At 32.4% G+C, this 25622-nt stretch overlaps 1 protein-coding gene across 10 annotated transcripts in view; it reads left to right on the forward strand.

Moving 5' to 3' along the window:
• Positions 1 to 25622, forward strand: part of DMD (dystrophin) — a 2285006-nt gene that overhangs the window by 1606845 nt on the left and 652539 nt on the right. For all 10 annotated transcript variants that reach the window (XM_031963631.1, XM_031963630.1, XM_031963635.1 and 7 more), the window contains one exon: positions 10839 to 11071. In XM_031963631.1, the coding sequence (XP_031819491.1) occupies positions 10839 to 11071 (233 nt within the window). The remainder of the gene's footprint in view (positions 1 to 10838; positions 11072 to 25622) is intronic.

The following is a 25622-nucleotide window of genomic DNA, read 5'->3' on the forward strand; positions in this document are numbered from 1 at the left end:
TATTCCCTTCCTCTCCCCCTTTATTATCTACATTTTGTAGATGGGAAAACTAAGACTTTGAGAGGCTAAGTAACTTCAGTCATAAGGTTAATAAGTGACAGACCCTAAATAACAGTATATGGTGTGCAGTAAGATATATTCTATCTTGTTCTTCTAGGATCATTACCATTTTAGCAAATCAGATTTACTGATAAAGATGTCATAGATGGCAGGCAGAGAAGTACTCTTTTTAAGTCTATTGTTTGTACTTACAATTCATAATTTATGCAGATATCCATAATATTCTCCTTTTATAGTCAATAACTAGTATTTCTTAATTAAGCATTCACTATGTGTCAGGCACCATGCTTACATTTGTTTTTGTACTGTATTTAGTCAGTTCTTGTAGTTCAAGTTATGGTATTCTTCTCCATAACTTCAATGAACATATTCATAGAGTGTGAAGTAGTGATTTTCACCATTTCAAAATCCAAATCTGACATAGTTGTAGCTCATAATATCTTTATCGATCCAGAATTTTAAAAAACAAATTCAGTCCAGTACAATTGCTTAAAACCCAGAGTTCTGTTTAAATTCCCAAACATGTTAGTAAGATAGGATTTAAAGTTTTAGTGCCTGAGTTTTTCAAGCTCTTTATATTATACTTACAAGTTCACATGTTCAGATTCTATTTTTTAAAATGCCTAACACTGTCAGTAAATTGAAACTCATGTATCATCAAGAAGATCAAAATGACTTCTAAAAATCCTTAAACAATAAGCATGCCATCAATTCTCTGCAAATTTTCTTTGTCCCCTACTAGCATATCAATGGTATATTGATCTGTATGCTTGTAACACTATTAAATGTGTCCTTTTTTATAAAGAGTATTTCATATAGCATGATTGGAAAATTTGTCATTTTACTTCTATACATTAGTAACAGATGGTATCATGGGAATTATGTGTATATAGAGTACAAACAAGAATGATATTGTAGCTCTTCTACATTGTATGTTGAGATTGTATTTTGAGATAACCTTCATTTTAAGGAATGTTTTTGTATTTTCCCTTTATCATGCTTAAATCTAGTGCTGTATCTTCTACTCCTTGTTTCAACCAGAGCAAACTTAATTCTTTCTTTAAATAGCAGCTATCAAAATACTTGAAGAAAACTATCAGGCAGTAACATTCCCCAAATTGCTTCCCATCCCACCTCCCCAATCTTACTAGGTCTTTTACATTTGGCTTCCAGGGCAAGATCAATTCAACTACTGTCACTTTAATACTTTGAGGGATCTACAATTTATTTCTTATAAATACTACTTCCAAGATGCCAATCATAATCCATCTATTCCCTCTCTTCTTTGTGTGAATCCTATCTGTATCATATTACAAATTTTACATATTTCTTCTGATCTCTTAACATGGTATGGATATCAGCAGAACATATAAGCTATGTAGGTTATACATACATACATACATACATACAACTTTCATTCCTCTGAGATTGTGGCATCTGTCACCTTAAAGCTATATATTATCCCAGGGAAAATGTTGATAGTAAGAAGATGGGGTCATTGTTTAACTGAGAAATTTGGGGCAGCATTAAAAGCACATCTTCCCAAATGCAATCTAGCCTTTTTTCTTATTTATTTCTGAGCCCAGATCATCATCCATCTTTAGTGTCTGTCCAATATATATATACTGATGGACCTAGCTCTATGAAATGAAGCAATAATACAGTCTCTGAAGATAATCTTACCTATATCAAGGGGAACACATTGATTACCCACAACATGATGTATTTTTTGACTATAGTAACTCCTGAATACTCTCTATTAACGTATAGAGGGGCTATATTTCAAGAAGTGCTTATATTCTCAATTCATCACAGCATTAAAAATTACCTTTATAACATTTTCAAACAAAAATACTCAAATTAAGAAATAAATCTCTAAAACCTAAAATTGAAACTCTGTTCTTGATCACTCTGAATCAGGCACCTGTTATTCAATAACCATAAAATTTTCCTTTTAATTATTCTTTATTCTTTTCTTCTCAATAAATTTATATACTTTTGAATATATACTTAATTGGAATCTAATCCTATACAATGTTCCTAAGATAATTTTCCCTTCTGGTTATATAACTTCCTTATTCAAACCATTTAGGTATATTCCTGTTAGATTGGTAATCAGCTAATTAACAAAGTGGATAGAATGCAGTATTTGGAGCCAAGAAAATACTGATTTCAAATCCCTCCTCTATTACTTATCAGTTATGTGACCCTGGACAGATAACTTAGCCCCACTCAGCATCAGTTTCCTCATCTGCAAAATGAGACATAGTAGCATCTAACTCAAATGAGATAATATGTGTAAAGCACTTGTAAACCTTAAATCATTATAAGTTAGCTATTGCTTCTACAACAAAATGTAAGCTTCTATCTTTAGCTTTTAAAATCATATGCAACCTAGCCTCAAACTATCTTTGTCAACTTTGCTAATACACTATTGGATATTACTTTCCCCTCCTACATTCTGCACTTCAGGCAAAAGGGTCTTTTCATTTTTCCTTACACATGCCTCTCCGTCTCCCATCTCCAGTCTTTTGCATTGTACTCCATGACTAGAATGCACTGCTCTCTGAAAGCCATGGTCTAGGAATGATTAGTTATTAGTGGGGTTAAACAAGGCCTGTATCCTGGAAATCAAGGTCCTTCAGAATTTTGTGAATTTAATTAATTAGTAGCATTTGATGCAAATATTTATTGTGGTGTATACAAAAAAAAATCTGAATGAATCATACATAGAATGTTAAAGCTGGAAGAGGCCATATTATTTTACCTATCAGCAGAACTGAAAAGGGAGAGGACAACTCAAAACTGAAGATCTATTGAGAGCAACAGCTCCTGTTGACCTTAAGGCACAGATTGAAAACAGCTGCTTCCCTTTAGGCATTCTCAGAGCAGCTGTTCCAAACCTTTTCTTCTGTTCTCAAACCTCCTACACATCTTCCCTCCCCCATCCTTTCTGCCCATGACTTTGCCTCATAATGCACTGAAAAAATGTGACCATAAGTGCCTCTTCTCCTTTACCTGAGGGATGATAGTCCCCCACTATCTCTTCATCCACTCCCATCTCTGATAATGAATTTTCCTTTCTGTTTATTAAGGCTAACCTTTCTTCCTATGCAGTTGATCCTATCTTAACCTATCTTTTCCAGCACATTATCCCTACTATCATCTTTATTTTCTCTAATAATCCTTCTCTCCCTATCTAGCCATAAGGAGAAAAGAAACAAGTTCATATTATATGCCAAGCACTGTTCTAAATGCTTTAACAATATTATTTCTTTGATCCTCATATCAACTCTGGGAGAAAAGTACTATTATGAGTTTCATTTTATATTTGAAGAATCTGAGGAAGAAAGAGTTAATCGACTTTCCCAAAGTCATTTAGTGGGTAAGCACCTGAGGTCAAATTTGACCTCAAGTCTTTCTGACTCCAGACCCATCTGTTTTATCCATTGTACCACCAAATTATTTTTCACTGGCAATTTCTGTGCCAGGAAGAAAGAAAGAAGGGAGGAAGGGAAGAAGGGAAGAAGAAAGGAAGGAGGGCTGTGTTCCATGCTTAGAATGTACTCTTCTCTAAATGACATGTTGTAAGAATGATAGCATTGAACAATGTCTGTTTTCTGGAAATCAAAGTCCTTGAGGATTTATGAACTTAATTAGTAGTATTTGAAGCAAATATTTATTGTTGTGTATACAAAAAAAAATCTGAGAGTAAGTCATAGTATTAAAGCTGGAAGAGGCCATGACCATATATCCTTCATCCAAATTAAAAAAAAAAACCTTATTGGATCCTATCTTACCCCTCCAACTCTCATTCTGTCCTACCTTTGCCTCCTCAATTATATGCCTCAAAAAAGAGAATATGTTTGGTATCTTCATTTTCTTTCCTCTTACTCCTCTTTCTAAATCCTCTACAATCTGTCTTCTGAACTCATCATCTAAATATAAATACTTTTTCCCAAAGCTGTGATGGATCTCTTTATTCAATGCTAACTTAAATGGCCTTTTCTCAGTCTTTATCCTTCCTCTTTTCCCCTAATATCTGAGACCACTGAACACCTTCGCTTTGATATTCTCTTCATTTCTGGATTTTTTGATAACTCCTTTCTCTTGATTCTCCTTCTTCTTGTCTGACTTCTCCTTTTCCATTTTTTTTGCTGGTTTTTCATCCTTGTCATATTTGTCTTACTTGTGGTTCCTGACTGACTCCATACACCCATCACCTGTCTTCAAGCTTTTGTATTAATTGTTCAAAATGCTTGGAACATTCTTCTTCCCAACATTCAGCTCTTTGGTATCTTCTAAGATTCGGCTCAAATTCCTCCAAAAAAATCCTTTGGGTTCTCTCTTCCCAGTTGATATGTCATCATTGTATAGTTACCTTCCATTTCCTCTATCTAGATCTTGTATCATCAGATTTTGATAAGTTGGTTCTACCATTAGAATGTAAGATGAATATGAATTGCTTTTTCTTCTCCATATCTTCAGTTCTTAGTATAGTTCCTAATACATATAGTTAATATTTAATAAATCTTTGTTGACTAATAGACTGTTGATTCCTTGTGCTTAGTTGTATGGGTACAGAAGGGTGATTGGTCTATGTAATAATGCATAACTAGAAGGACCACATTGTCACAAGCCCTTTTCCAGGGAAGGGACATAAAGCTAGTGTTTGAGCAGGACACAATATGGACACAAAAGGGAAAGCATCTTAGGAATTCTCCAACTGCCCTCACTATGTCAGCATCCTGATCATATTCTAATATTATTTCTAAGTAATCTGTACTTTTCTAGCAGGGGCCTTAATAGGTGGTATTGCTAAGGGACTTTAAGATCAAAACAAAAATATATTAATGTGAATTCCATCTTCCAGTTTAAAACTGTTGAATGATGGTTGTTGACGAAACAAAGCAATGAGAAATATCCAAACATTCTGCTCCTTCTTATCCTTAGCTATACAGTTTCCATATTGGGGTAATGGGAAAACAAAACAAAACATGAGAACCAACTGTTCCTTTTTACAGAGCTGAAAACTGAGGCTTAATGTTAACTGACTTACCCAAGATCACAAAGCTGCTTAGTGGCAAATTTGAAATTCAGATCTTCAAAGTACTAGACTAGCAATTTTCCCTTTGTCAAGAAATTTGTTAACCATATTACTCTAAACTCACAAAACATTACCTTACCAATTTATTTTCATTTGAATAAAACCACAAAGGAATTGTCACATTAAGGGTCAAGGAATCAGTATTATACATGCTCAATAATACTCCATGCCTTAAACCTATCTATTCTTATAGCCTAGAATTTATTTCTATTGAAATATCCAGCCTCTTTGAAAATCAAAGTTTTTCAAATTAAAAATAAAGAACAATTTTTAACTATATCTAAAAGTCCCTAAAATAAATTTTATTAAGAGCACTTTTCTTAAATTGGAATGCAAATAGCTTACAATATCTTGAACCAGTGACCCAGAGCAGTGCAAAAGATATTGCTGTCTTCTTAAGTTAAGGAGCTGTGTGTAGGAAGGGGATATTTAAAGATACTTGATAGACTTCCCTTATGCAGTCTCTTCTATAAGTATATGATTCTAATACTCTGAAACCCAGGAAAGTAGGCACTTTTAAATACATGAAATGGAATACATAAAGGATAAATGAGTTCTCTGCTTTCTCTGACAAAGCCAGGAATAGAATATGTGTTTTTTTTTTTTTTACTCTAACCAACCAAACTTGTGAATCAGAGAAGACCCATATGAGGAAAATTCTACAAAAGCATATATAATACAGCATACAGAGTTTTGCAAAATGAATTAGTAATAGCTTTTAAGTCCCACTATTAAGTAAAGATAGTTGTTATCTGACCAATGATTTTTCTTTATCCAATTACATTTTCTATAAATGAAAGCAATCATTTGTGAACTGTCATTGAAATTGAATTGAAAAGAATACTCTTTTATTCTCAATTTCTTTCAAGTAACAAAAGCAAAATCCAACATATTGGATCAAATCATACATTAGTCTCCATTACCACCATTATTCATGTTACCATTTTAGTTTGTCAAACTCAATTCATGACAGTGATTTTGATCTTGATTTTCTTTTTTTAATTGGAAGAAAAGCACAGCTCTTGATAATTTATTTTCATTTTAAAATGGCAGAGTAACAGAAAATATTATTTTGTACTATAACCATGGGTGGTAAGTGCACTTTCATCAGCACAGATTACAAATCTAGGCAACAATCACAAGTTTTTTCAGACTAATAATACAATTTGTTTATTGCATCTCAAAAATATGACAAGACTGGAAAAGAATCTAGTCTGTTATTTCAAGTAAAGTTATTCAAAAATGCCATCTGAGAAAATGTTATGCACATAATTATTTAAATAAGACACATTCAGCACAGTACCTCTAAACTTATTGTTCCAATGATTCTGATGACAAACATGTACAACTAGAATTAGATATAAGGCTCCATAGAGTCTTTCTTGAATTCTTTGACATCACAATCAGTCAACCATGCTATGCACTATGCTATGCACTGGGGATATGAAGAAAAGCAAAAGACAGCCCCTGCTTTTAGAAAGTCACTGTTAAATAGAGCTATTAGTTATACCTAACTTTTATCATTTTTTTTTTTACAATTTTTTTTTTGGTTAATGGGCTTTTCATGAGTCCATTGGTGTTTTCTTGGCAAAGATACTAGAGGGGTTTGCTCTTTTCTTGTCCAGATTATTTTATAAATGAGAAAAGTGAACCAGACAGCATTAAGTGACTTGCCCATGGTCATACACGTCATAAGTACTGGAGGCCAGATTTGAATTTACAAGGATGAATCTTCTGGACTCCAGTGCTGGTACACTATGCACTATGGTATCACCTAGTTGCTATGCTCATCTTCTTCTCTACCCTACCTCCAACCCAATACTGCCAACCCTCTGCAGTCAAACATTTCTTTGATGAACCACATACATACACACACACACACACACACACACACACACCTCATATTGGAACTAATTATATGCGACTTCTCTGAGCATGATTCACCATCAGTTTCTGTAAAGTTGTGCATGATTATTGTACTAATTAGAGTTCTTCTATCTTTCAAAATTAGTTTCTTTGATAATATTATAATTGTATACTTTTTTCTCTTGGTTCTAATCATTTTAGCCTGCATTAGTTCATCTAAAGTTTCCTAGCTTTATCAGAATCCATCCCATTAATCATTTCTTATGGTTTAATAATATTCTATTATATTGACATCCTGAATTGTTCAGAAATTCTCCATCTGACAGGTATTTGCTTTGTCTCTAGTTTTTTGTTTCCATTTTCTCTTTATATTATCTCCTAGGATTTCTACATCTGGTATTTTTATCAGCAGGTATATCAGTCAGATCATCAAAGCATATCCACAGTTTAGAGACTTTTTGAGTATTGTTCCAAATTGCTTTAATGGTTGATGATTGGATCGCTTCATAGTACTTACTGTATATTAGTATTCCTGTATTTTACAGTGCTTCCAAAAGCTGTTATTTTCCTTTTTTTTTTTTTTTGTCATTTTGGCAATATTCATTTTTTTCATATGTCCCAAAGTTCATCTATTTCCTATTCAAATTTTCAAAGTACCTGGATTTTCCAGATTTCTTTTATATAGCATAATGCATTCCAGTGTGAAACGGTATCAATGATCAGATTGAAAAAGGGAATTTTGTTATCTTTGGGTGATTCGGATACATCTTTTAGAACAGGGATGGGGAACTGTTTTTTCCTGCCAAAGGCCATTTGGATATTTATAACATCATTCACTGGTCATATAAAATTGTCAACTTAAAATACTCAAACAGGGGGAGATTGTTGCCATTTGTAGTTGCCAGACCAAATGATTTCATGGGCCTGTACAGCTTATGGACATTCCTTACCCCTGTTCTAGAAGGATCCACATCTCTCCACAACAGCTCTTTACATATCACTTTTCATAAATCAGCTAGTTGTAATAAAAAATAGCATAGGACTGAGAGTTAGGAGGCCTTGGGTTCAGGGGTGTGCTGGAGTCAATTTGAACAGACTCATGAGAACCAATTATTATTTTTTTATTTTGACACCACTTAAATCAGTAACCACTATAAATCAGGATTTTATTTATTGTTTTGTTGATTATCCAGGCTTAAAAAAGTGATAAAGAAAATATTAATAATACAGATTAAATTTAAAGAGTATAGATATACACAATCACTACCCCCCCCCCCCCAGAGAGCTGATTGTTAAACCTTTACTAGCACACCATTACTTAGGTACTACTTCTTACTTTGATATCAGTTAGCTGTATGATCTTGGCCAACTCACTTATTCTTTTTGATTAAGCTTCTGTTTATAAGACAAATAAATTGGATTGAGTAATCTCTAATTCCTTCAGTCTTGCAAATGCTGTGATTATATGCTCAGTCAACTGGTGAACATTTCTTTATCTCAGGGTTAAAAATAAGATTCTGGAAACTTGATGGTGCCTGTGAATCCTTTTGCTTTTGTGAAACATGAGATGGTCTTTGTGCTTCCAAAGAGCCAAATTTTCCCTTTGAGAGAGCAGCGTCATGCTTGTTGCATAGCTCAGAATCAGTCTTGTTTCAAGGTTTATAAAGTGAACTGATAAGGACATTTTGAACCAACCCATAAATGGGCACAGAATACCCTCTACAGGAATTCTTAACTTGGAGTCTACAGATGTAGCCATAAACTTGAATGGATTGGAGAGAAGGAAGAGTATTATTATAATTAAATCCATTACCTTTCTTTTCAAGCTAAGGGATCAATAATATTTGATAGTATGATAATTAGTAGTACTTCAGGTAGAGAGATAAAAAGAGCATATGGCCTTAGGTTATTTGGTTTCTTTCAAATCCACACCTTTTTACCTCAAGTTTAATTGTAGTCTGTATGGCTCTCCTTTAACCCAGGATGATAATCACTTACTATCCACCAGGCTTCTGTTCCTACAGGTGAGTTACTAACAAAACTATTTTTATATGGGTCTTGTTCCTGTTAAACTATGTATAAGATATTAGCATTAATTTGTTCCGCTAATTGTCCTATTGCCAGGTTTCCTTCCCTAAATGGAAGGAGTCAGTAACATGGCAACAACTCTGAGACCTAAAAAGAATTATTATCTATTATATATATATACGTATATATTATATTATCTATATCTAGCTATATATATTATATTATCTATTTATGGCCTATTGAATTACTATATCTGCATAAAGAATATTATATTGCTTCCCCTAGAGTTAAAATTAAAGCAGGTTAAGTGTGCTAGAGACACAAAATTTAGAGGGAACTTAAAACATTAGAAACCTTTCCAAAGGTAGAAAAACCTGAATTTAGCATCTATTAACCAAGAATAATTTTTGCATTGGACCTAGGATTCTTTTGTCTTTTTCAGAGTCTTGTACACCTCCTATTGGGCATCATTGTTTTCATTGGGTTGGTTGTTCAACTGGCTTCCCAAGATCTCTCTATAAATCAACTCTCAGTTACCAGATTTAGTTCTCTCTTAAGTTCATAGCAAACACTCTTTTCTGCTGACAAAGATATCATTTCTCAAAGTAGCTTCCTTGAACTCTTAATGACTAATGAACTTCAAACTACCAAATTGTGTTTTTCTTTTTTCTCTAAAAAAGTCAATGTTGGGAGCTATAGCAATTTGGAAGGAAGGGAAAGAGAAGAATCCTTCCTTCTCTCCACAAAGCTCTTTTTATGGAGTCCTGTTTTATTCCTTCAAATTACCTATGGCCTAGCTATATAAAGGAGGGGGGGCGATGCAATTTGTTGCAGGGTTTTTTTTTTTCTCCGCTGATAGAGAAATACATATACTTTGTAAAAGAATCTCATGTGTATTATCATATTATTGCTGCATTACCTCTGTAAAATTAAAGAATTAGACTCTACTCCTAGGTCCTTCCCAACTCTGAATCTATGATTCTACAAACATTTCTTTCATGTCCCCACATTTCTTTGGCAGTATCTATTCACTGTGGTGCTTACTGTCAGCCTGCCTTGGTCATAGAATTCAAAATAGTAAAGTGATGTTTATTAGACTTTTTTTTTATTTTTTTATTTTTTTTACTAACTGATCATAAAAACAGTATTTCATGTCCCAACAATAATGGACTTCATTAACTCTGTTCACTAAGATTAATGACCCCCATTTTTCCCCTACTGCTAGCCATTTTTTATTACTAGTCTAAATGGGGGAAAATGTGATAAACTGTTCCCAATACAAATAGTACTGCTAACACTAAGCAATTTTTTGTTGACCCTTGGGTCCCTTAGGATTTGACCTCTGGTTACAATTTACTCTTTACTAATGGTAACAATAGGGCAAAAATCATATATTATCCTAATTTTCCCCCTTCTCTCAAATTTTTAAATAAACTTCATTATTCTTGTTCTGATTATTTTTATTCATCTTATCAATTTCTCATTGTACATAATTATTATTAAAAAGAAACCATGTTAAAATATTTTTTTTTCAGGCTTGATATTTTGAAAATTGAACTATCAAATGTATATTAATTAAAAGTAAAAGAAATAAAAGTAAAAATATCCTCTGATGGGTGATACTATGTAAATACCTATTTGGTTGAAAATATATAAATTATATCTTTCTTCCTATAGTTACTATTTAATGAAAATAAATATTTTCTCAAAATGAAAGATTTAATTCTAGTTCTATGTTCCTTATATTCTTTTTTTTCCCCCTCAAAAAATGTTTTAGCTCCTGGTCAAACTGTTACTGTGGTTACGCAAACTCTGGTTACTAAGGAAACTACCATCTCCAAACTAGAAATGCCATCTTCCTTGCTGTTGGAGGTACCAGCCCTAGCTGACTTCAACAAGGCGTGGACAGAGCTCACTGACTGGCTTTCCTTGCTTGATCGTGTGATAAAAACTCAGAAGGTGATGGTGGGTGATCTTGAAGACATCAATGACATGATCATCAAACAGAAGGTATGAAGAATGAAATATAAGAAGCTGACGTAGATTTGTTGTTGTTGTTGTTGTTTTTCTTCAAGTTAATGATGGTTACAGGACAGGTCACTATTGTGGGTTGATTATAGTCAATTTTTAGTCAGCTTTCCCTGCAAACCATCTCTTTCAGTTCCTCCCCAGACACTTCAACTCATCACTCTTTTCAGCCAGTCTTTTTGTACTAAGGAGAAAAAAAAATTCTAATATTAGCTAAAGCAATGCAAAATTAGGAAGGCATATGTCAAAGAGAAGGGAAATAACATTTCTAAGCACATCTAGCTGGATAGAGTTCAGTAAAACAAATATGGGGAATTTTTTTTTCTGCCTAAATGAGGCCAAATGACCCATTTTAAGTTTCTTGCTTTTAAATATTATTTTAGCATCATATACTTATAGTGTATTCCCAAAACAAATATAAACAATCTAAGGCTTACCCACTAGTTTAATTTATTGATGGCACTTTGTTTTCTTTCATTGCTAAGGATACCTGAGAGTTGTATATAAAAATAAAAGAGGAAAATCATTTAAATTATGACTTATTTGAATTACTCTAGATTCAGATCTTTGAATTTATACAGCAGTAATGTCTTCCCAAAAAGATTCATAAATATTGTATTTCTCAGACTTATAGAACTGATTTTTTCCTTTAGAATTACTGTTGAAAAGAAATATAAGTAAATGATGATGGTGATGTTCACATATTTAAAATAAACATACAATATTTCTTTTATAATTCTGGGTGCTTAGGTAAAGGATATGTGAAAGCTTCATATGTTGTCATTATCCTACCTACAGAGATCTCAAGTGCATGAAAGTAGAAAGCAAAAAGTTATATTGAAAAATGGAACTATTACTGAATTATTCTTTGAAAATAAAAGGTGCAAAAATACAGAAATGGTATCAAAGTAAGTTTTTAAAATAGGCAGCAATTATATAACAGTAAAAGCAATTTGATAGTATGCAAACTTTAATTAGATTCCAAATAAAATATTACAGTTTTTATGAAATTCACTCAAGATTTTTAGTAATGTCATGATTTTTTTTATTTGCTGTAAACAAGCTGTGACCCAAGTAATGGAACAATCCTAACTTAATTTTTTTATCAAAACTCATATGATAACACTAGAGGGGAATTTATATTACTTTACTTTTTTTGTGACATCATTGAAATGATTATTTTATAAATATGCACATTTATGTTAAAATAAATTGTGCAAGGGATTTGATATACATATTCATGTATGTGTCTCATTCCTAGGAAATATGCAACATTTTGCACAAAATAAACTATATATTTATATAAGCATTAAGCACCTACTATGTGCCAAATACTATACCAGTCACTGAAAATAAAAAGGATAGAATGAAATTGTCCCTGACCTCAAGAAGCTTATATTCTAGTAGGAGTAAATAATGTGTACAGATGAGGCACTATAAATTATAGGGCAAGTTAAAGTGAAGTTGCAGGGAGGAGAGAAATGGCAGCAGTTTGGAGGATTCCTCCTGGTGCTTGAGCTGAGCTTTGAAGAAGTTGAGAGATTCTGAAAGTTGGCAATTGGGTGGAAGTACAGGTATGGAAGTAAAGCTTGTGCAAAGTCTTGGAGAAAAGAGGTGGAATGTTATGTATGAACACTAACAAGTAAGCCAATTTGAATGAGACACATTATGTAAAGATGAATGATATATAATAACCCCTGAAAAGTAGGCTGGTTTCAGATTTTGAAAGATTTTAAATACCAATGGAGACTGTATTTCCTCTGTACACTTTTAGATGAGGAGGCAATTGGTCATATCTATATTTTAGAAATATACACTGGCAACTAAGTGGAGGATGAATTTGACAGGGGAGAGATAGTTTTGACAGGAAATTAATCAAGAGCCTAATTGTAGTAATCCAGGTCAGAGGTAATGATGATTTATAATAGGATGCTTGTATTATTAGAAAAAATTAAAGTCAAAATTAGCAGCTTTGTGGAATAGGTGAAAGAGTGCTGGATTCACTCTGGGTTCAAATCCTAATTTAGCCACTAACTAATTTTGGGCAAAGCACTTCATTTCTCTGGTCTTAAGTTCTTCACCTTTAAAATGAGCTATTTAGACTAAATGACCTCTGAGTATCTTCCATTTCTAATCCTTTGACTCTTTGTTTGGATTTGACAATTAGGAAGAAGGAAGAATCAAGAATGACTCTGGTTAACAAAATTTAGATGACAGAAAGGGTGATAATGCTTTCTACAGCAATAGGGAAATTACTAACAGAATGAGTTTGGGTGAGAGGATAATAGTTTCTCTTATGCATAATGTGAGTATGTTGTGCCTATTGTACATCTATCTGGAATTTCAAGAATAGATAAAGTACTGAAGTTGGAGTTCAAATATATCTCCAAATACTAACTGTTTGGCCTCTGTCCTTGAACAAGTCATTTAACCACTGTTTGCCTCAGTTTTCTCCTCTGTAAAATGAAGAAGTAGGAATTCTTAACTCCCAAGGCTATTGTGAGGCTGAATTAAATAATATTTTTAAAGCACTTCAACATAGTGCCTGGCACATAGAAAGTGCCACATAAATGTTATTATTAGAAGTAACTTGATGGCTCACTGACTGGAGCACACAGGGTCAGGAGTCAAGAAGACTTGAATTTAAATCTGACCTTAGATACTTAATAGCTGTGTGATCCTAAGAAATCATTTAACCTCTGCCTTAATCCATTGAAAAAGAAAGTGACAAACCGTTTTAGAATTTTTGCCAAAAAAAAAATTACATGGATAAGTATTGGTATCAAAGTCTATAGCAGTGGTTCTCAAAGTATGGTCTAGAGAATCCTGGAGATCTCTGAAACCATTTTAGAAGGTCTACAAATTCAAAAGTAGTTTTTATTTCCAATATAATAAATGTCTATAAATATAATCCAGATAAACAAAAACACTTTGAAGAGAACCTTAATAATTTTTAATAAGATAAAGAAACTGAAAACAAAAGTTTGAGAACCACTGGTCTGTAGGGTCACAAAGAGTTGAAAGCAACTGAAAGACATGACTGTTATTGTTATTATCATGACCCAACAAAGAAAAGTAAGAAAGAGTAGGTAGGAAGGAAGGAAAAGAGCAAATCTTACAAAATCTTAGAGAAGAAAGAATATCTAGGAGAAGAGAGTAGTCAATAATATCAATTTTTGCAAAAAAGGTCAAGAATAAGAATTGTAAAAAGGCCATTGAATTTCTTAAGCAAAAAAGAACATTGGTACATTAGAGATAGCAGTTTTAATTTAGTGATGTCAGAAGTCAGAGTTTAAGGGTTTAAGATGTGAGTGAAAGCAGAGTATTATAAAAATATGAAGAAATAATTATAGTAATTGATAAAAATAGAAGATAACAAATTCTACCTGAAGATATTTCTTCCTCCTGGAAGATTTATTCAGTGACAAAACAGGGGAAAGATACTTTTGAAAAAAAAATTATATCATTTATTTTGTAAAGTATAGGGAACACATTCATTACCTCAGTTATAATAACTGTACCCATACATAAAGATTTTCAATAATGTCTCTTGCTTGCATTGCCATTTAATTCTAACAGCTGAGCCTGAAAGTATTAAACAAAGCAAGCTAGTTTACTGCATAAACTACCTAGGCATTTAGGTGAACCAGTGGCTAGAATACCAGATTCTGAGTCAAGAAAACTTGAATTCAAAAGTGACCTCAAATACTTATTAGTTGTAGGCCAATCACAACCCTATTTTCATCATATGTAAAATGGGGATAATGCTAGCATCTACTTTCTAGGGTAGATTTTGAGAATGAAAACATGTATAAAGTTCTTTTGAAATCTTAAAGTAAAATATAAATGGTAGCTACTTTTTTGATTTTAAATTTTGCAAAGGTTTCATTTCCTTTTCTGTGACTTTTTAAAATTACTAAGTGAATTTTCAGCCTGTTCTCACCCCCCACTCTGTCTCAATAAAAAAATTAAATAGTATGATTAGTAATGTCATCTTGCATTTTTATAATGCTGTAGGTTTTAGAAATTATGTGTTATACATAGTTGATTTTCAAAACAATTTGGGTTTTATATTTATTCTATAAATGAGGCAAAGCAAGTTCCTGGTGCCAAGAAATACAGACACAAGGAAGCAATCCAGGTTTCCTTATCGGTAGGGCCCATTACACCATGCTGCCACTTCCTTAGAGACACCAAAGCTGTAATGACTTATAAATTATTTTGGAGGTTAACATGAAATCCCCCATCTCCCTTCTGTCTTGCTGGGTAGCAAGAATACTAACTAGTATTTACATAGTATTTATCCTCTGTCATCTCATTTGATCCTCACAATGACCCTTTGAAGTCAGGATGCTATATTTATTCCCATATTACAGATAAGGAGGCCAAAGGTGAGAGAGGTTAAATAATTGTCCTGTAGATAGTAAGTATTGAAGGTGGGATTTGAGCTCAGGTTTTCCTGATTCCTAAACCTGTGTTCAATCCACTACTGTGCCTAGCTGCTTCCTATGTTATTTCACAAATTATTTTTTTTTTATCTATATCATACATATTCTGAAGTTTTTCCCCAAAATTCCCATTTAATTATCAATGGTCAACTTGAATATAGCCAAAACTGGGAATGAGAAGCTTGCAGATGCCAAGGGATGACTCACAGATATATGTATACATATATAACTGCAAAAACCTTTTAATTAGATCCCTTGCTTTAAATCTCCTCTTTCTCCCATTCATTCCACAAAATGTCAATGATTTTATGAAAATACATGTCTAATCATGCTACTCCTTCACCCACAAAAGCACAGTAAATTCCTATTGATTCTATGACTAATTATTATTTAATGATTAGCCCCTCCATCCTTTTTTACTGTTGGAAAACACAGGAGCTGTTGGAATACATGGGAGCCACCTGATAGTGGTTGCTGGAGATACAACTCAGAATGGATCTCCTCGTGTGAGACGATGATACAAGGAGACTGAGACGCAGTCTCTGTTCTCTGACCTCTCTGACTGAGAGGCTGTTGCGTTGTCTGACCTCTCTCCTCTTCCCTCTGCCTCCAATTTATTTCATTTCCAGTCCATAACACCTGTGTCAGCAAAGGCTGCTTTGCAACTCCTTAAGATGAATAAGATTTTTCCAAATACATACAATAGAGAGGAACTGTATGTGAAACCCTGTATTTTCAAAAGAATATAATACATTCAATTTTGGTTTTAAAGTTGCCTTGTCTCTGAGCTTCTCTTTTAAAACTGTGACAATGACTTACCTTTTAAAAACATTGGAATACTTATTATTCATTCTCCTTTCCCTTCTATCTCCCCTGTTCCATTAACATACACACACCCAAAACAAAAACCCTTCCAATGCAATAGATAAGTATAGTTGAATAAACAAGACTTTATGCTATGTCTGAAAATGTTTACCTCAAATTGTCCCTCATATCTTGTGATTTTTTAACTTCTACTTTTAAGTTTTATATGTATAAACTCATTAGTACAGTGATACAAATATATAACTTAGAGATACCTACATATCTACATATTGAATGGGTATGGCCAAAACAATGGGTATGGTAAAACCAATGAGGTGGGAGGAGGATCATCTTGGAGATATCTGCTCTGAGTATAATATCCTATATTCTATTCACTTATACAAATCTTAAGGATAGTTTCTTTTCCTTTCTATACTCAAAAACATCTTGAGATATTCCATAGAGAAAATTTATAATTTGAATGTAAACCCTCTTTAGATTCTTAGCATATTTTATTGAGTGAAATAATTCATTTACAATGATATTTTTTTATGTTTAGAAATAAGAATTCTGTTTAAGGAGAAAATTTTTAACTTTTTATATATGCATAGATAGTTAAAACTTTATAATGGTATACATAATTAAATATAAATTATAATAATTATATTCTTTGAAAAATTCAAAGGTGATTATAGAGATTGATTTATTTAAATTTCATATCCTCACATTCTAAAGAGGTTTTCTGGAGGCAATCATTCAAGCACAGGATGACTATGGCTGGACAACATTCAAGCACAGAAGAACTAAGTTTTTCATAAACCCAATTACTGTTATTATTGTGTTCAGATCCTTTGCAGAGGCTGTGGTAATGTGATATCAGGTATCAGGGAACATTTTGTTCACTCTTCTTTTTGTTAAGAATGTTTCCTTATTAAATTTCAATCAATTCATCATAATCAATAGTTAATTGAATTAAGCACCCATTACACAAAAGATACATTTGTCTTATAATTTTGTGGAAGTGATTTAAGTTTTAGGTGTTTGTTTCCTAAAATTAAAGGAAAAAAAATATTTTGGACGAACCTTATATTCACTATGTGGCAGTCACATGCTCAACAGCTGGAATGCTGTCTATATTTTATCTCAGAAATCTTATAGTTGTGCAATCCTTGTCAAATCACATAAGCTTTCTTTTGCCTCAATTTGCTCTTATGTAAAATAAGGATAATAATAGCGTCTTCCTCACCTACTTGTTATTGGGACTAAATGTGGAAAGTGCTTTGCAAACCTTAGTTTCAGCTAGAAATTAACATACATACACATACACACAAATACATACACATACACATATTACATATGTACATGTTATATATTTATACACTTATGGGCCAGTCATCCCTTGACATCTGTAGATTTCACATTTCCAGTTTTGGTTATTTTTAAGTTAACCATTTGCAATTAAATGGGGATTTTGGGAGATTTGCTACTTATTGAGAAAAAAAACTTTAGAGTATGGTATAAAGAAAACAAAAAAATCACTAAATCACAAATGCATAAATACTATATATTATTAAATTATTTTATAATTTACTGCCATAAATAAACATACATAAATTTATTATAAATAGTTGAATATGGTTACAAATTTTTGTGTGCTAAAGAACTATAGGCTACCCATTTTTGGGGAAAATCTCTGTGTTAGCTTTATTGTGGGGCCAGTATTACTAATTTCTTTAATACAAAAACATTATCTGAGATTGCTTTCTGTCAGTTTACTTTTTTGTTTTTTAACTTTCTCTTAGATTAAGAAATAACTGTTCTATACAGCTTTATTTTTTTAGTCATATTTGTAAACTATCCTATGTGTCTGCAAAGTCACAATTTCTTTAAATATTCTTTTTCTCAATTATTTCTTTCTATTTTTTTCCCAAGTCTTTGAAGTGCAAATGTTAATTTTCACCAAAATGTTAAAGATTATCCTTTAACCAGTCCAGTACATTTTAATTCATTCCTCCTACTCTTTAAAACTGCTATCCTTTTTGCTTTCCATCTTTAAAAATAATAACACACTCTTTTAAAAAGAACAGTTTTCAGAAAGAGGTTGTTTTCTCATATTCTGATGACTCTTGAGAAAATTTATTTATTAGTGGAAAGTTTAAGCATCTTGTTAGGACCATGAAAAGGGAGGAGTGGATTTTTTTTCAATCATATATTCAACAGCTTTTAAATTATATCTAGTAGGCAGCTGCCTACTCTCATAGCCCTAGGAAATTTTGATTCATAGAAATGACACATTCCATATTGTGATATTATACTTCTCTACTTATTTCTCTTTCCATCATTTCTTTTTTAAAAAATCAGATTAAATCCAAATGCTGGTGAATCAAATTCCCTCCCACTCCTTATTATCTGAAAAAGATATGGGCTCTGCCTACACAATATCAAATACCTGAGTAATACTAAAAAATTAAATTATTTAAATATATAAGGTTTTATTTCCCCTACAAAATAATGAACATCCAGATATTTGGGAATATCATCAGCCAAAGTTTTCAACTTTTCCTTTTATATTTTGGTCATTCACCTTCATTTCCAGTCCTTGTTTATGTATATGTAAAGTTAGTTTGTACTGATAATAGAAGTTATCCTAGTGATCAATTATAACTTTTCCTTTGAAAAGGTTTCCTCAGATAAAAATAGGCCTGTTCTCCAATCTAATTGCCACTTATTGAAATTCCATTAAAATTAACTACTTTGTTTTAAAACAGTAAATTTGAAGTTCCCTGATGAAATGAAAATACCTGAGATGTATAAAACATTGAGCTGTGGTTTTTTGAGCAATTGATATTTTTAAAGCTACTATTATTCACCATGGAGATTACCAGATTTTTTTCTGTGATAACAGCCTACTCTAAACAGTGCATATTTGAGATTTTAATACATTGAATGAATAAATGAAAAACTAAACTTGTCAGTGGTTTGTTAGTAAATAACTCCTAATTCCAAGCCTAGCATTCTATCTGCTGTACCACCTAACTGCCCAGGATACAACATATATTAAGATCTCAGTTTCTAGCAATATTCACTTCAACACAATAATAGTCTGCTGTTAATTCTTCTAAAACCATATCTTGTTTATTTCTCTTCTAAGCAATAACTGTGGTAGGTTGAATGGGACTTTTCAATTTTTCAATTTTCTCAAAAAATTTTCAAAAATTCTATGTTGTCTTGAAGTTCTACGTTTGGGTTAACCTACCATTTGGACTTTCTAAAACAATGAACTCAATTTAGTCCTGCATCTTTTGCTATAACTGAAATACCAAATAACTGATACTTTATTCATGTGTTAATTTAGCAGATACTGAAGACACAGTCCTTTGGAAGATAGAAGTAATGGTGATTATTATCTAGTTTTGCTTGTTTATTTAGTTTAAATCTTGGATTATATTTGTGTATTTAACTCCAAGTAAAATTTCTTCTACCAATATAGATTGACAATGTATCTGCAATTTATAGAGACAGGATTTGAAAAATGAGAGGATAAGCAGTTTACATCAGTGTCACAAAGTTATTATGTATCTGGATTTTTTGAACCTAGGGTTAGTTAGTATGAATTATTTGTTAAAATAGGAAGTTACTAGATAGGGGTGAGGGTGAGCTCCTCTCCTGCCCCATCCTGATCTCTCTCTCCCTCTTCCCACAATCAGCTAGTAGTCACACCAATGATATAGTGTTTTCTCTTTTGCCTATTAGATATCAATATTCACATACAACACACACACACACACACACACACGCATACACACACACTATTGAATTAAGGTTTGTACTACTTCGGGACAATGTATGGTACTTTGTTCCCTCTTGGCAAATCACTTCAATTATTTTAGTGCCCACAAACAGCTTCCTAAATACTATAATATACTATATGATATACATTAGTAAACATAAATAAAGTTTAATCAATGGGAATAGTTCAGAATTTTTTTCAAAGACAAATTACATAATTTAACACTTTCTTGTTAAAAAAAACACTTTTACATGGGTTATCTCAATTGATAATAATAATAAATATGTGAGGTAGACAATGAAACTTGCCCATTTGATAGATAAAGAGGCTCAAAAATGTGGCCCAAAGTCAACCTTGCAAGGTAATCCTATAATTAGAATTTTAAAAACTTTGCCTTTAAGTTTAGTGCTTATTCTACTAAACTACACTCTAAGCCAGACTAGCCTTGTTTTTCTAATACTATTTCTATACTCCTGAAATTAGAAAGGAGCTGATATTTCTTTGTTTTTCAGCTATGAATATTCAAAAATATAAATATTCAAAAACATATTTTTCCTTCTTAGGTAATCTAAAACAAACAATATGTAATCACAATGATGCACATCATTTGATAGATGAGTAAGGATAAGTATTCTTTCTCTTCTTCTATAATTTTGGATCATATTTTTTTTGTAAATCCTAATTTTCTGTTAACCCAAAAACCAGTGTACTTCATTTTGCTCTTTGACCATATTACTAGTCACACAAAGATCCAAGTATTCCAGTTATACAGCCTAGAAAGAGAATGTCCTTAAACTTAAAAATGGGGATTTTCACTAGAATCAGTCCCTCATATGATTTTCAGAAATAGTTATATGGACATTTCTGTAATTTCACATCTTTAACTTTTCTCTCTGCTCTGATTCAACAGAAGTCCCTTACTCTATTATTTTAAAGTAAATGGTGAGAGAAAGTCACTCTTTAACGCAAATATTAATCTTAAATGATTGGATGGAGTTACATATTGGCATTCTTAATAATTCTCTTTGCTGAAAAATGATGGACACTTGAAAAACTGATTAATCATAAGAGCTATTTTTACATAACAAATAAATAAAACCTTCAGATCTGATGTGAATCACTAGTGACAAAAGAGGGATTTGCTTCTTTTGTTTTTCTTCACCCTTTCCAGGTAATGAATAGAGCCAGAATGATGAGATTCTTTTATACTATTATTTTCCAAATATGTCAGGAAATGTAGATTTTTCTGATAGATGATGGTTCTCAAATAGAGAGTTTACACATTTTGATAAGACTGAGATTTGCATTTCTAATGGAGCAGTAATGAACTGAACCAGCTATGCCCAGAAAAAGAACTCTGGGAGATGACTAGAAACCATTACATTGAATTCCCAATCCCTATATTTATGCATACCTGCATTTTTGATTTCCTTCACAAGCTAATTGTACAGCATTTCAGAGTCTGATTCTTTTTGTACAGCAAAATAACGTTTTGGTCATGTATACTTATTTTGTATCTAATTTATATTTTAATATATTTAACATCTACTGGTCATCCTGCCATCTAGGGGAGGGGGTGGGGGGGGTAAGAGGTGAAAAATTGGAACAAGCGGTTTGGCAATTGTTAATGCTGTAAAGTTACCCATGCATATATCCTGTAAATAAAAGGCTATTAAATAAAAAAAAATAATAAAGTTAAAAAAAAAAAAGACTGAGATTTGGTTGACTAATTAAAGGATTGCTAATAGGTTGGTATATTAGATAGTCAGGAGACTTAAGCGCAAGTACTACATCTGACATGTGTCTGTTACTATGGATAAATTCTCTAATCTCTCCAAATCTTAGTTTCCTTATACATGTGAGTATGAAATTCAATGACCTCTAAAGTTCCTTTCTACTCTGTATCTATGATGGTTGGTATAAAGCCAGTAGTATGATTTTGTAGGTGAAACAAATTCTGATTTATCTAGGAAATTGCATTTTTTTCTTCCTATGAAGTGATTTTGATTAAATAAAGTAAAATTGTGTTTAAAATTTTATTTTTAATAATTTATTTTTTTCCCATTCAATATAAAAACTATTTTTTTACATTTTTTTACAATTTTGAGTTCCAAATTATCTCCCTACCCTTTTATTAATAAGACAATTTGATATAACTTTTATATGTGCAGTCATTCAGAATTTATTTCCATATTAGTCAGATTGTGAAAGAAAATATATACACAAATAAAAAATGAAGAAAAATAAAGGTTTGTTTTTGTTTTTGTTTTTTTAAGTATATTTCAATCTGCATTCAGACTCCATCAGTTCTTTCTTTGGAGGTAGATTGCATTTTCTTAGTTGAAACTTTTTAAATGGATAACTTGTCTTGAACAGTAATCACCTTACCTTCTCTTAGAATGCCAGAAAAACAACCTAAGACTGAAGTAAATGTAGAGTAAATACTAATGCAGAGATCCCTAGAGGATACAAAATCCTCTTGAAAATAAAAGAAACTCTCCTTCCTTTTAGCTCTGTCTTCATATGTATATAAAAAGGAAAAAGTTAGATTAAAATGATTCCTTCCTTTCTTCTTCCCCTGCTTCCTTCTGTTCCTTCCTTCCTTCCTTCCTTCCTTCCTTCCTTCCTTCCTTCTTTCCTTCCTTCTTTCCTTCCTTCCTTCCTTCCGCACTTGAGGTTAAGTGACTTGCCCAAGGTCACATAGCTAATAAGTGTTAAGTGTCTGAGGCCAGATTTGAACTCAAGTTCTTCTGACTTCAGGGTTGTGCTCTAGCTACTGCATTATGCTACCCCACAGTTCAGTTTTCAATGTGATAAAAAGCAAACATTTTTTTCCCAGATATGTCTGAAATTGCTAGAGGTGGTAATGGCAGGTCAGGCCTGGGATAGAGGAGAGAAGGTTTCTTTTCCCTTCCCTTCCACCATAAGTCATGTTACTTTGGAGTAGAGATATTTAACCTAGGAGGCATTATATTTAGAAGACTATAGTATAGACAGACAAGTTTAGGAAGGGAGACAGACATTGAAAAGGAAGCTTTTCCAAGAGTAGAACTTTTGGTGGCAGAGAAGGGAACTAACACTGAACTCAGAAATGAACTGGCTTTAGCAATCAAAAACTGGATTGCAGAGAGAACTATATGATAAGAGAAAGGACTTCTGAGTCATAAAATTCTGGATTTGGAAGTCAACTTGAAGTATGAATTCCTTATATCTGTGTCTCACTATTTTTATATTCTATATTTACACCTACTCTTCCCATAGATGCTGTGGCTAAAGCTTAGAGAATGAATTACTGGAATTTGGGGAGAGGAGGAGAAGGAGAGGAAAAGAAGATTTTTTTGTTTTATTTTGCTTTTTTTTTTTCTTTATGTTATGCCATCTGAAATATTTTTGCTGACTGTTAATTGTGCCTATTGATTGACTATTAATGGGAGGTAACAATAGGAGCTGGTAAGCTCTATTGTCAAGGGTAGAGACCCATATCATTAAAATCAGAATCCAAATAGAATAGCCCTACAAGAAACATCTTATGGGAATTCAATTTTTGATTATGAATGAAAGTTGGGAAAGTTGCTCAAAGAGATAAGTTCATAAAAATATTTCATAGGAAAAAAGCAGATAACGGAAAATCTTCTTAGAAAATAATAATTATCTTTAAGGATCTGATTTTTTTTTTCAAGTCATACCATCATGACTATGAATGAATACAAAAGGAACATAGAATTCTACCTCAAAATTGAGTAACTTCCAAATGATACATTACTAAGAGGGGAAAAAGTGCAGGTTAATATTAAATCAAGAACAAAATATGTTTTATTTACAACAGACTTAACAAAAATTATAAGGAACTGATACTTTACTATAGTTTTTAGTGCAATCCCTGAAAGACTATTATCCTTGATATGAAGGCAATATTAACATAGTAGATATTGTTGTTTTCAATCTTTGTTTTGGAAGAGGACCAGTGATATCACCAGATAATGTCTTGACTTGTGCTTGAATTAGGTTCAAGTGAGACAGAGTTTAATGAAATCATCAGCCTCACTCTTTCCTCCCGAGTAATCAAAGTCCAGTGACAGGCAGAAGGCAAGAGGACCAGTGGTGATTTAGGATGTAGAGGACAATATTGTCATACAATCTTATTCTTGAAGTTTTATGGTAATGGTTATCTTTCTTCTGGAAGGACTCATCAATAATATATTCTCTTAACTTTTTCTTAAGTGTTTTAATTTTAGTTAAGGGGAAAATGAATTAACAAATGAAGAAATGAAAGAATAAAGAAAAAAATTCATGAAGTAGTTAAATGCAAATTACTATGCAAAACCATAGTAGTCTTTGCCTTGAAGAAGTTTATATTTTAATAGCAGGACAAAAAATGTACATAGGGGAATTTTTATGGCACCATACTTTGGTTCTTTTCTTCTCAGAACACATTGTCTTGCCTTGCTCCCAGACTTATTACTTACTTGCTTTCTCGTGCAAGGAGGGGTAGAGGAAGGGAGTGATGTATTCTATTAATAAGATTACAATTTACTTCCAAGATTGGTTGATTGTCTCCTACCCTGTTAACTAGGATAATCCACAATTAACTTTTCAAGTTGTACTTTACCCCTACCTCCACTGGCAAGGTGACAACAAATTAATTGCTTCAAATTAGTTTGTCTCTAAGGTTACCTATACTGTATCCCAGGATACTGAAAGCATTTGCTGATGTGATCACTAACCCATTGTCATTAATCTCTGAGAAATCATAGAGAAAAGGAAAAATAGTTGAAGAGCAGAGATTGGTATTCCCATTTTCAAAAAAGAATTTCAAAAACTATAGCTGGGCTAATTTGTCTTTTATTCTTTGACAGAATTCTGGAACATATTAAACAATTTAAGAATACACAAAGTGTCATGATCACTAGGACTCACCACGGGTTCACTAATAAAAAGTCATGTCATTCAAAACTTTCATGTTCTAGATTTAAAAGCAGTTTTCTAGTTGGTAGCATCCTCATTTCGTCATAGATTTTTATATGCTCCATAGTCTAGGAAATCCATTTACCCTTTGGGAATTCTATCTATTCGGAAGGTATCACAGCATCTGCTCAAATACAAACAATGTGTTCTAGCCATAAGTGTGTAATACAGGAAATGATTGTCCCATAGTATTTAACACATTTGGAATAGTATATTTAGCTCTAGATATAGCAATTTAAGGGAGATTTTGACAAACTGGAGGCTTAGTAAATGGTAATAACTAAAATGGTAAAGGATATAGAAATTATGTAATAGAGAAATGACTGAAAGACTCTGAGATACTTACTCTGAAGAAAAAAAGAGCGCAATATCAAAATTTTCAAATATTTTTCAGGACTATTATGTGAAACAATAATACTAATATTGATATATGCTATAGGTTTTCAAAGTACTGAAGGTATCGTTAAACCTTCTCATAGCTGCCTAATGAGGTAGGTAATTCAGTCATTATTATCTTCATTTTACT

This window comes from Sarcophilus harrisii, chromosome 3 (genome assembly GCF_902635505.1).
Source record: "Sarcophilus harrisii chromosome 3, mSarHar1.11, whole genome shotgun sequence".
NCBI classification, from domain to species: domain Eukaryota; kingdom Metazoa; phylum Chordata; class Mammalia; order Dasyuromorphia; family Dasyuridae; genus Sarcophilus; species Sarcophilus harrisii.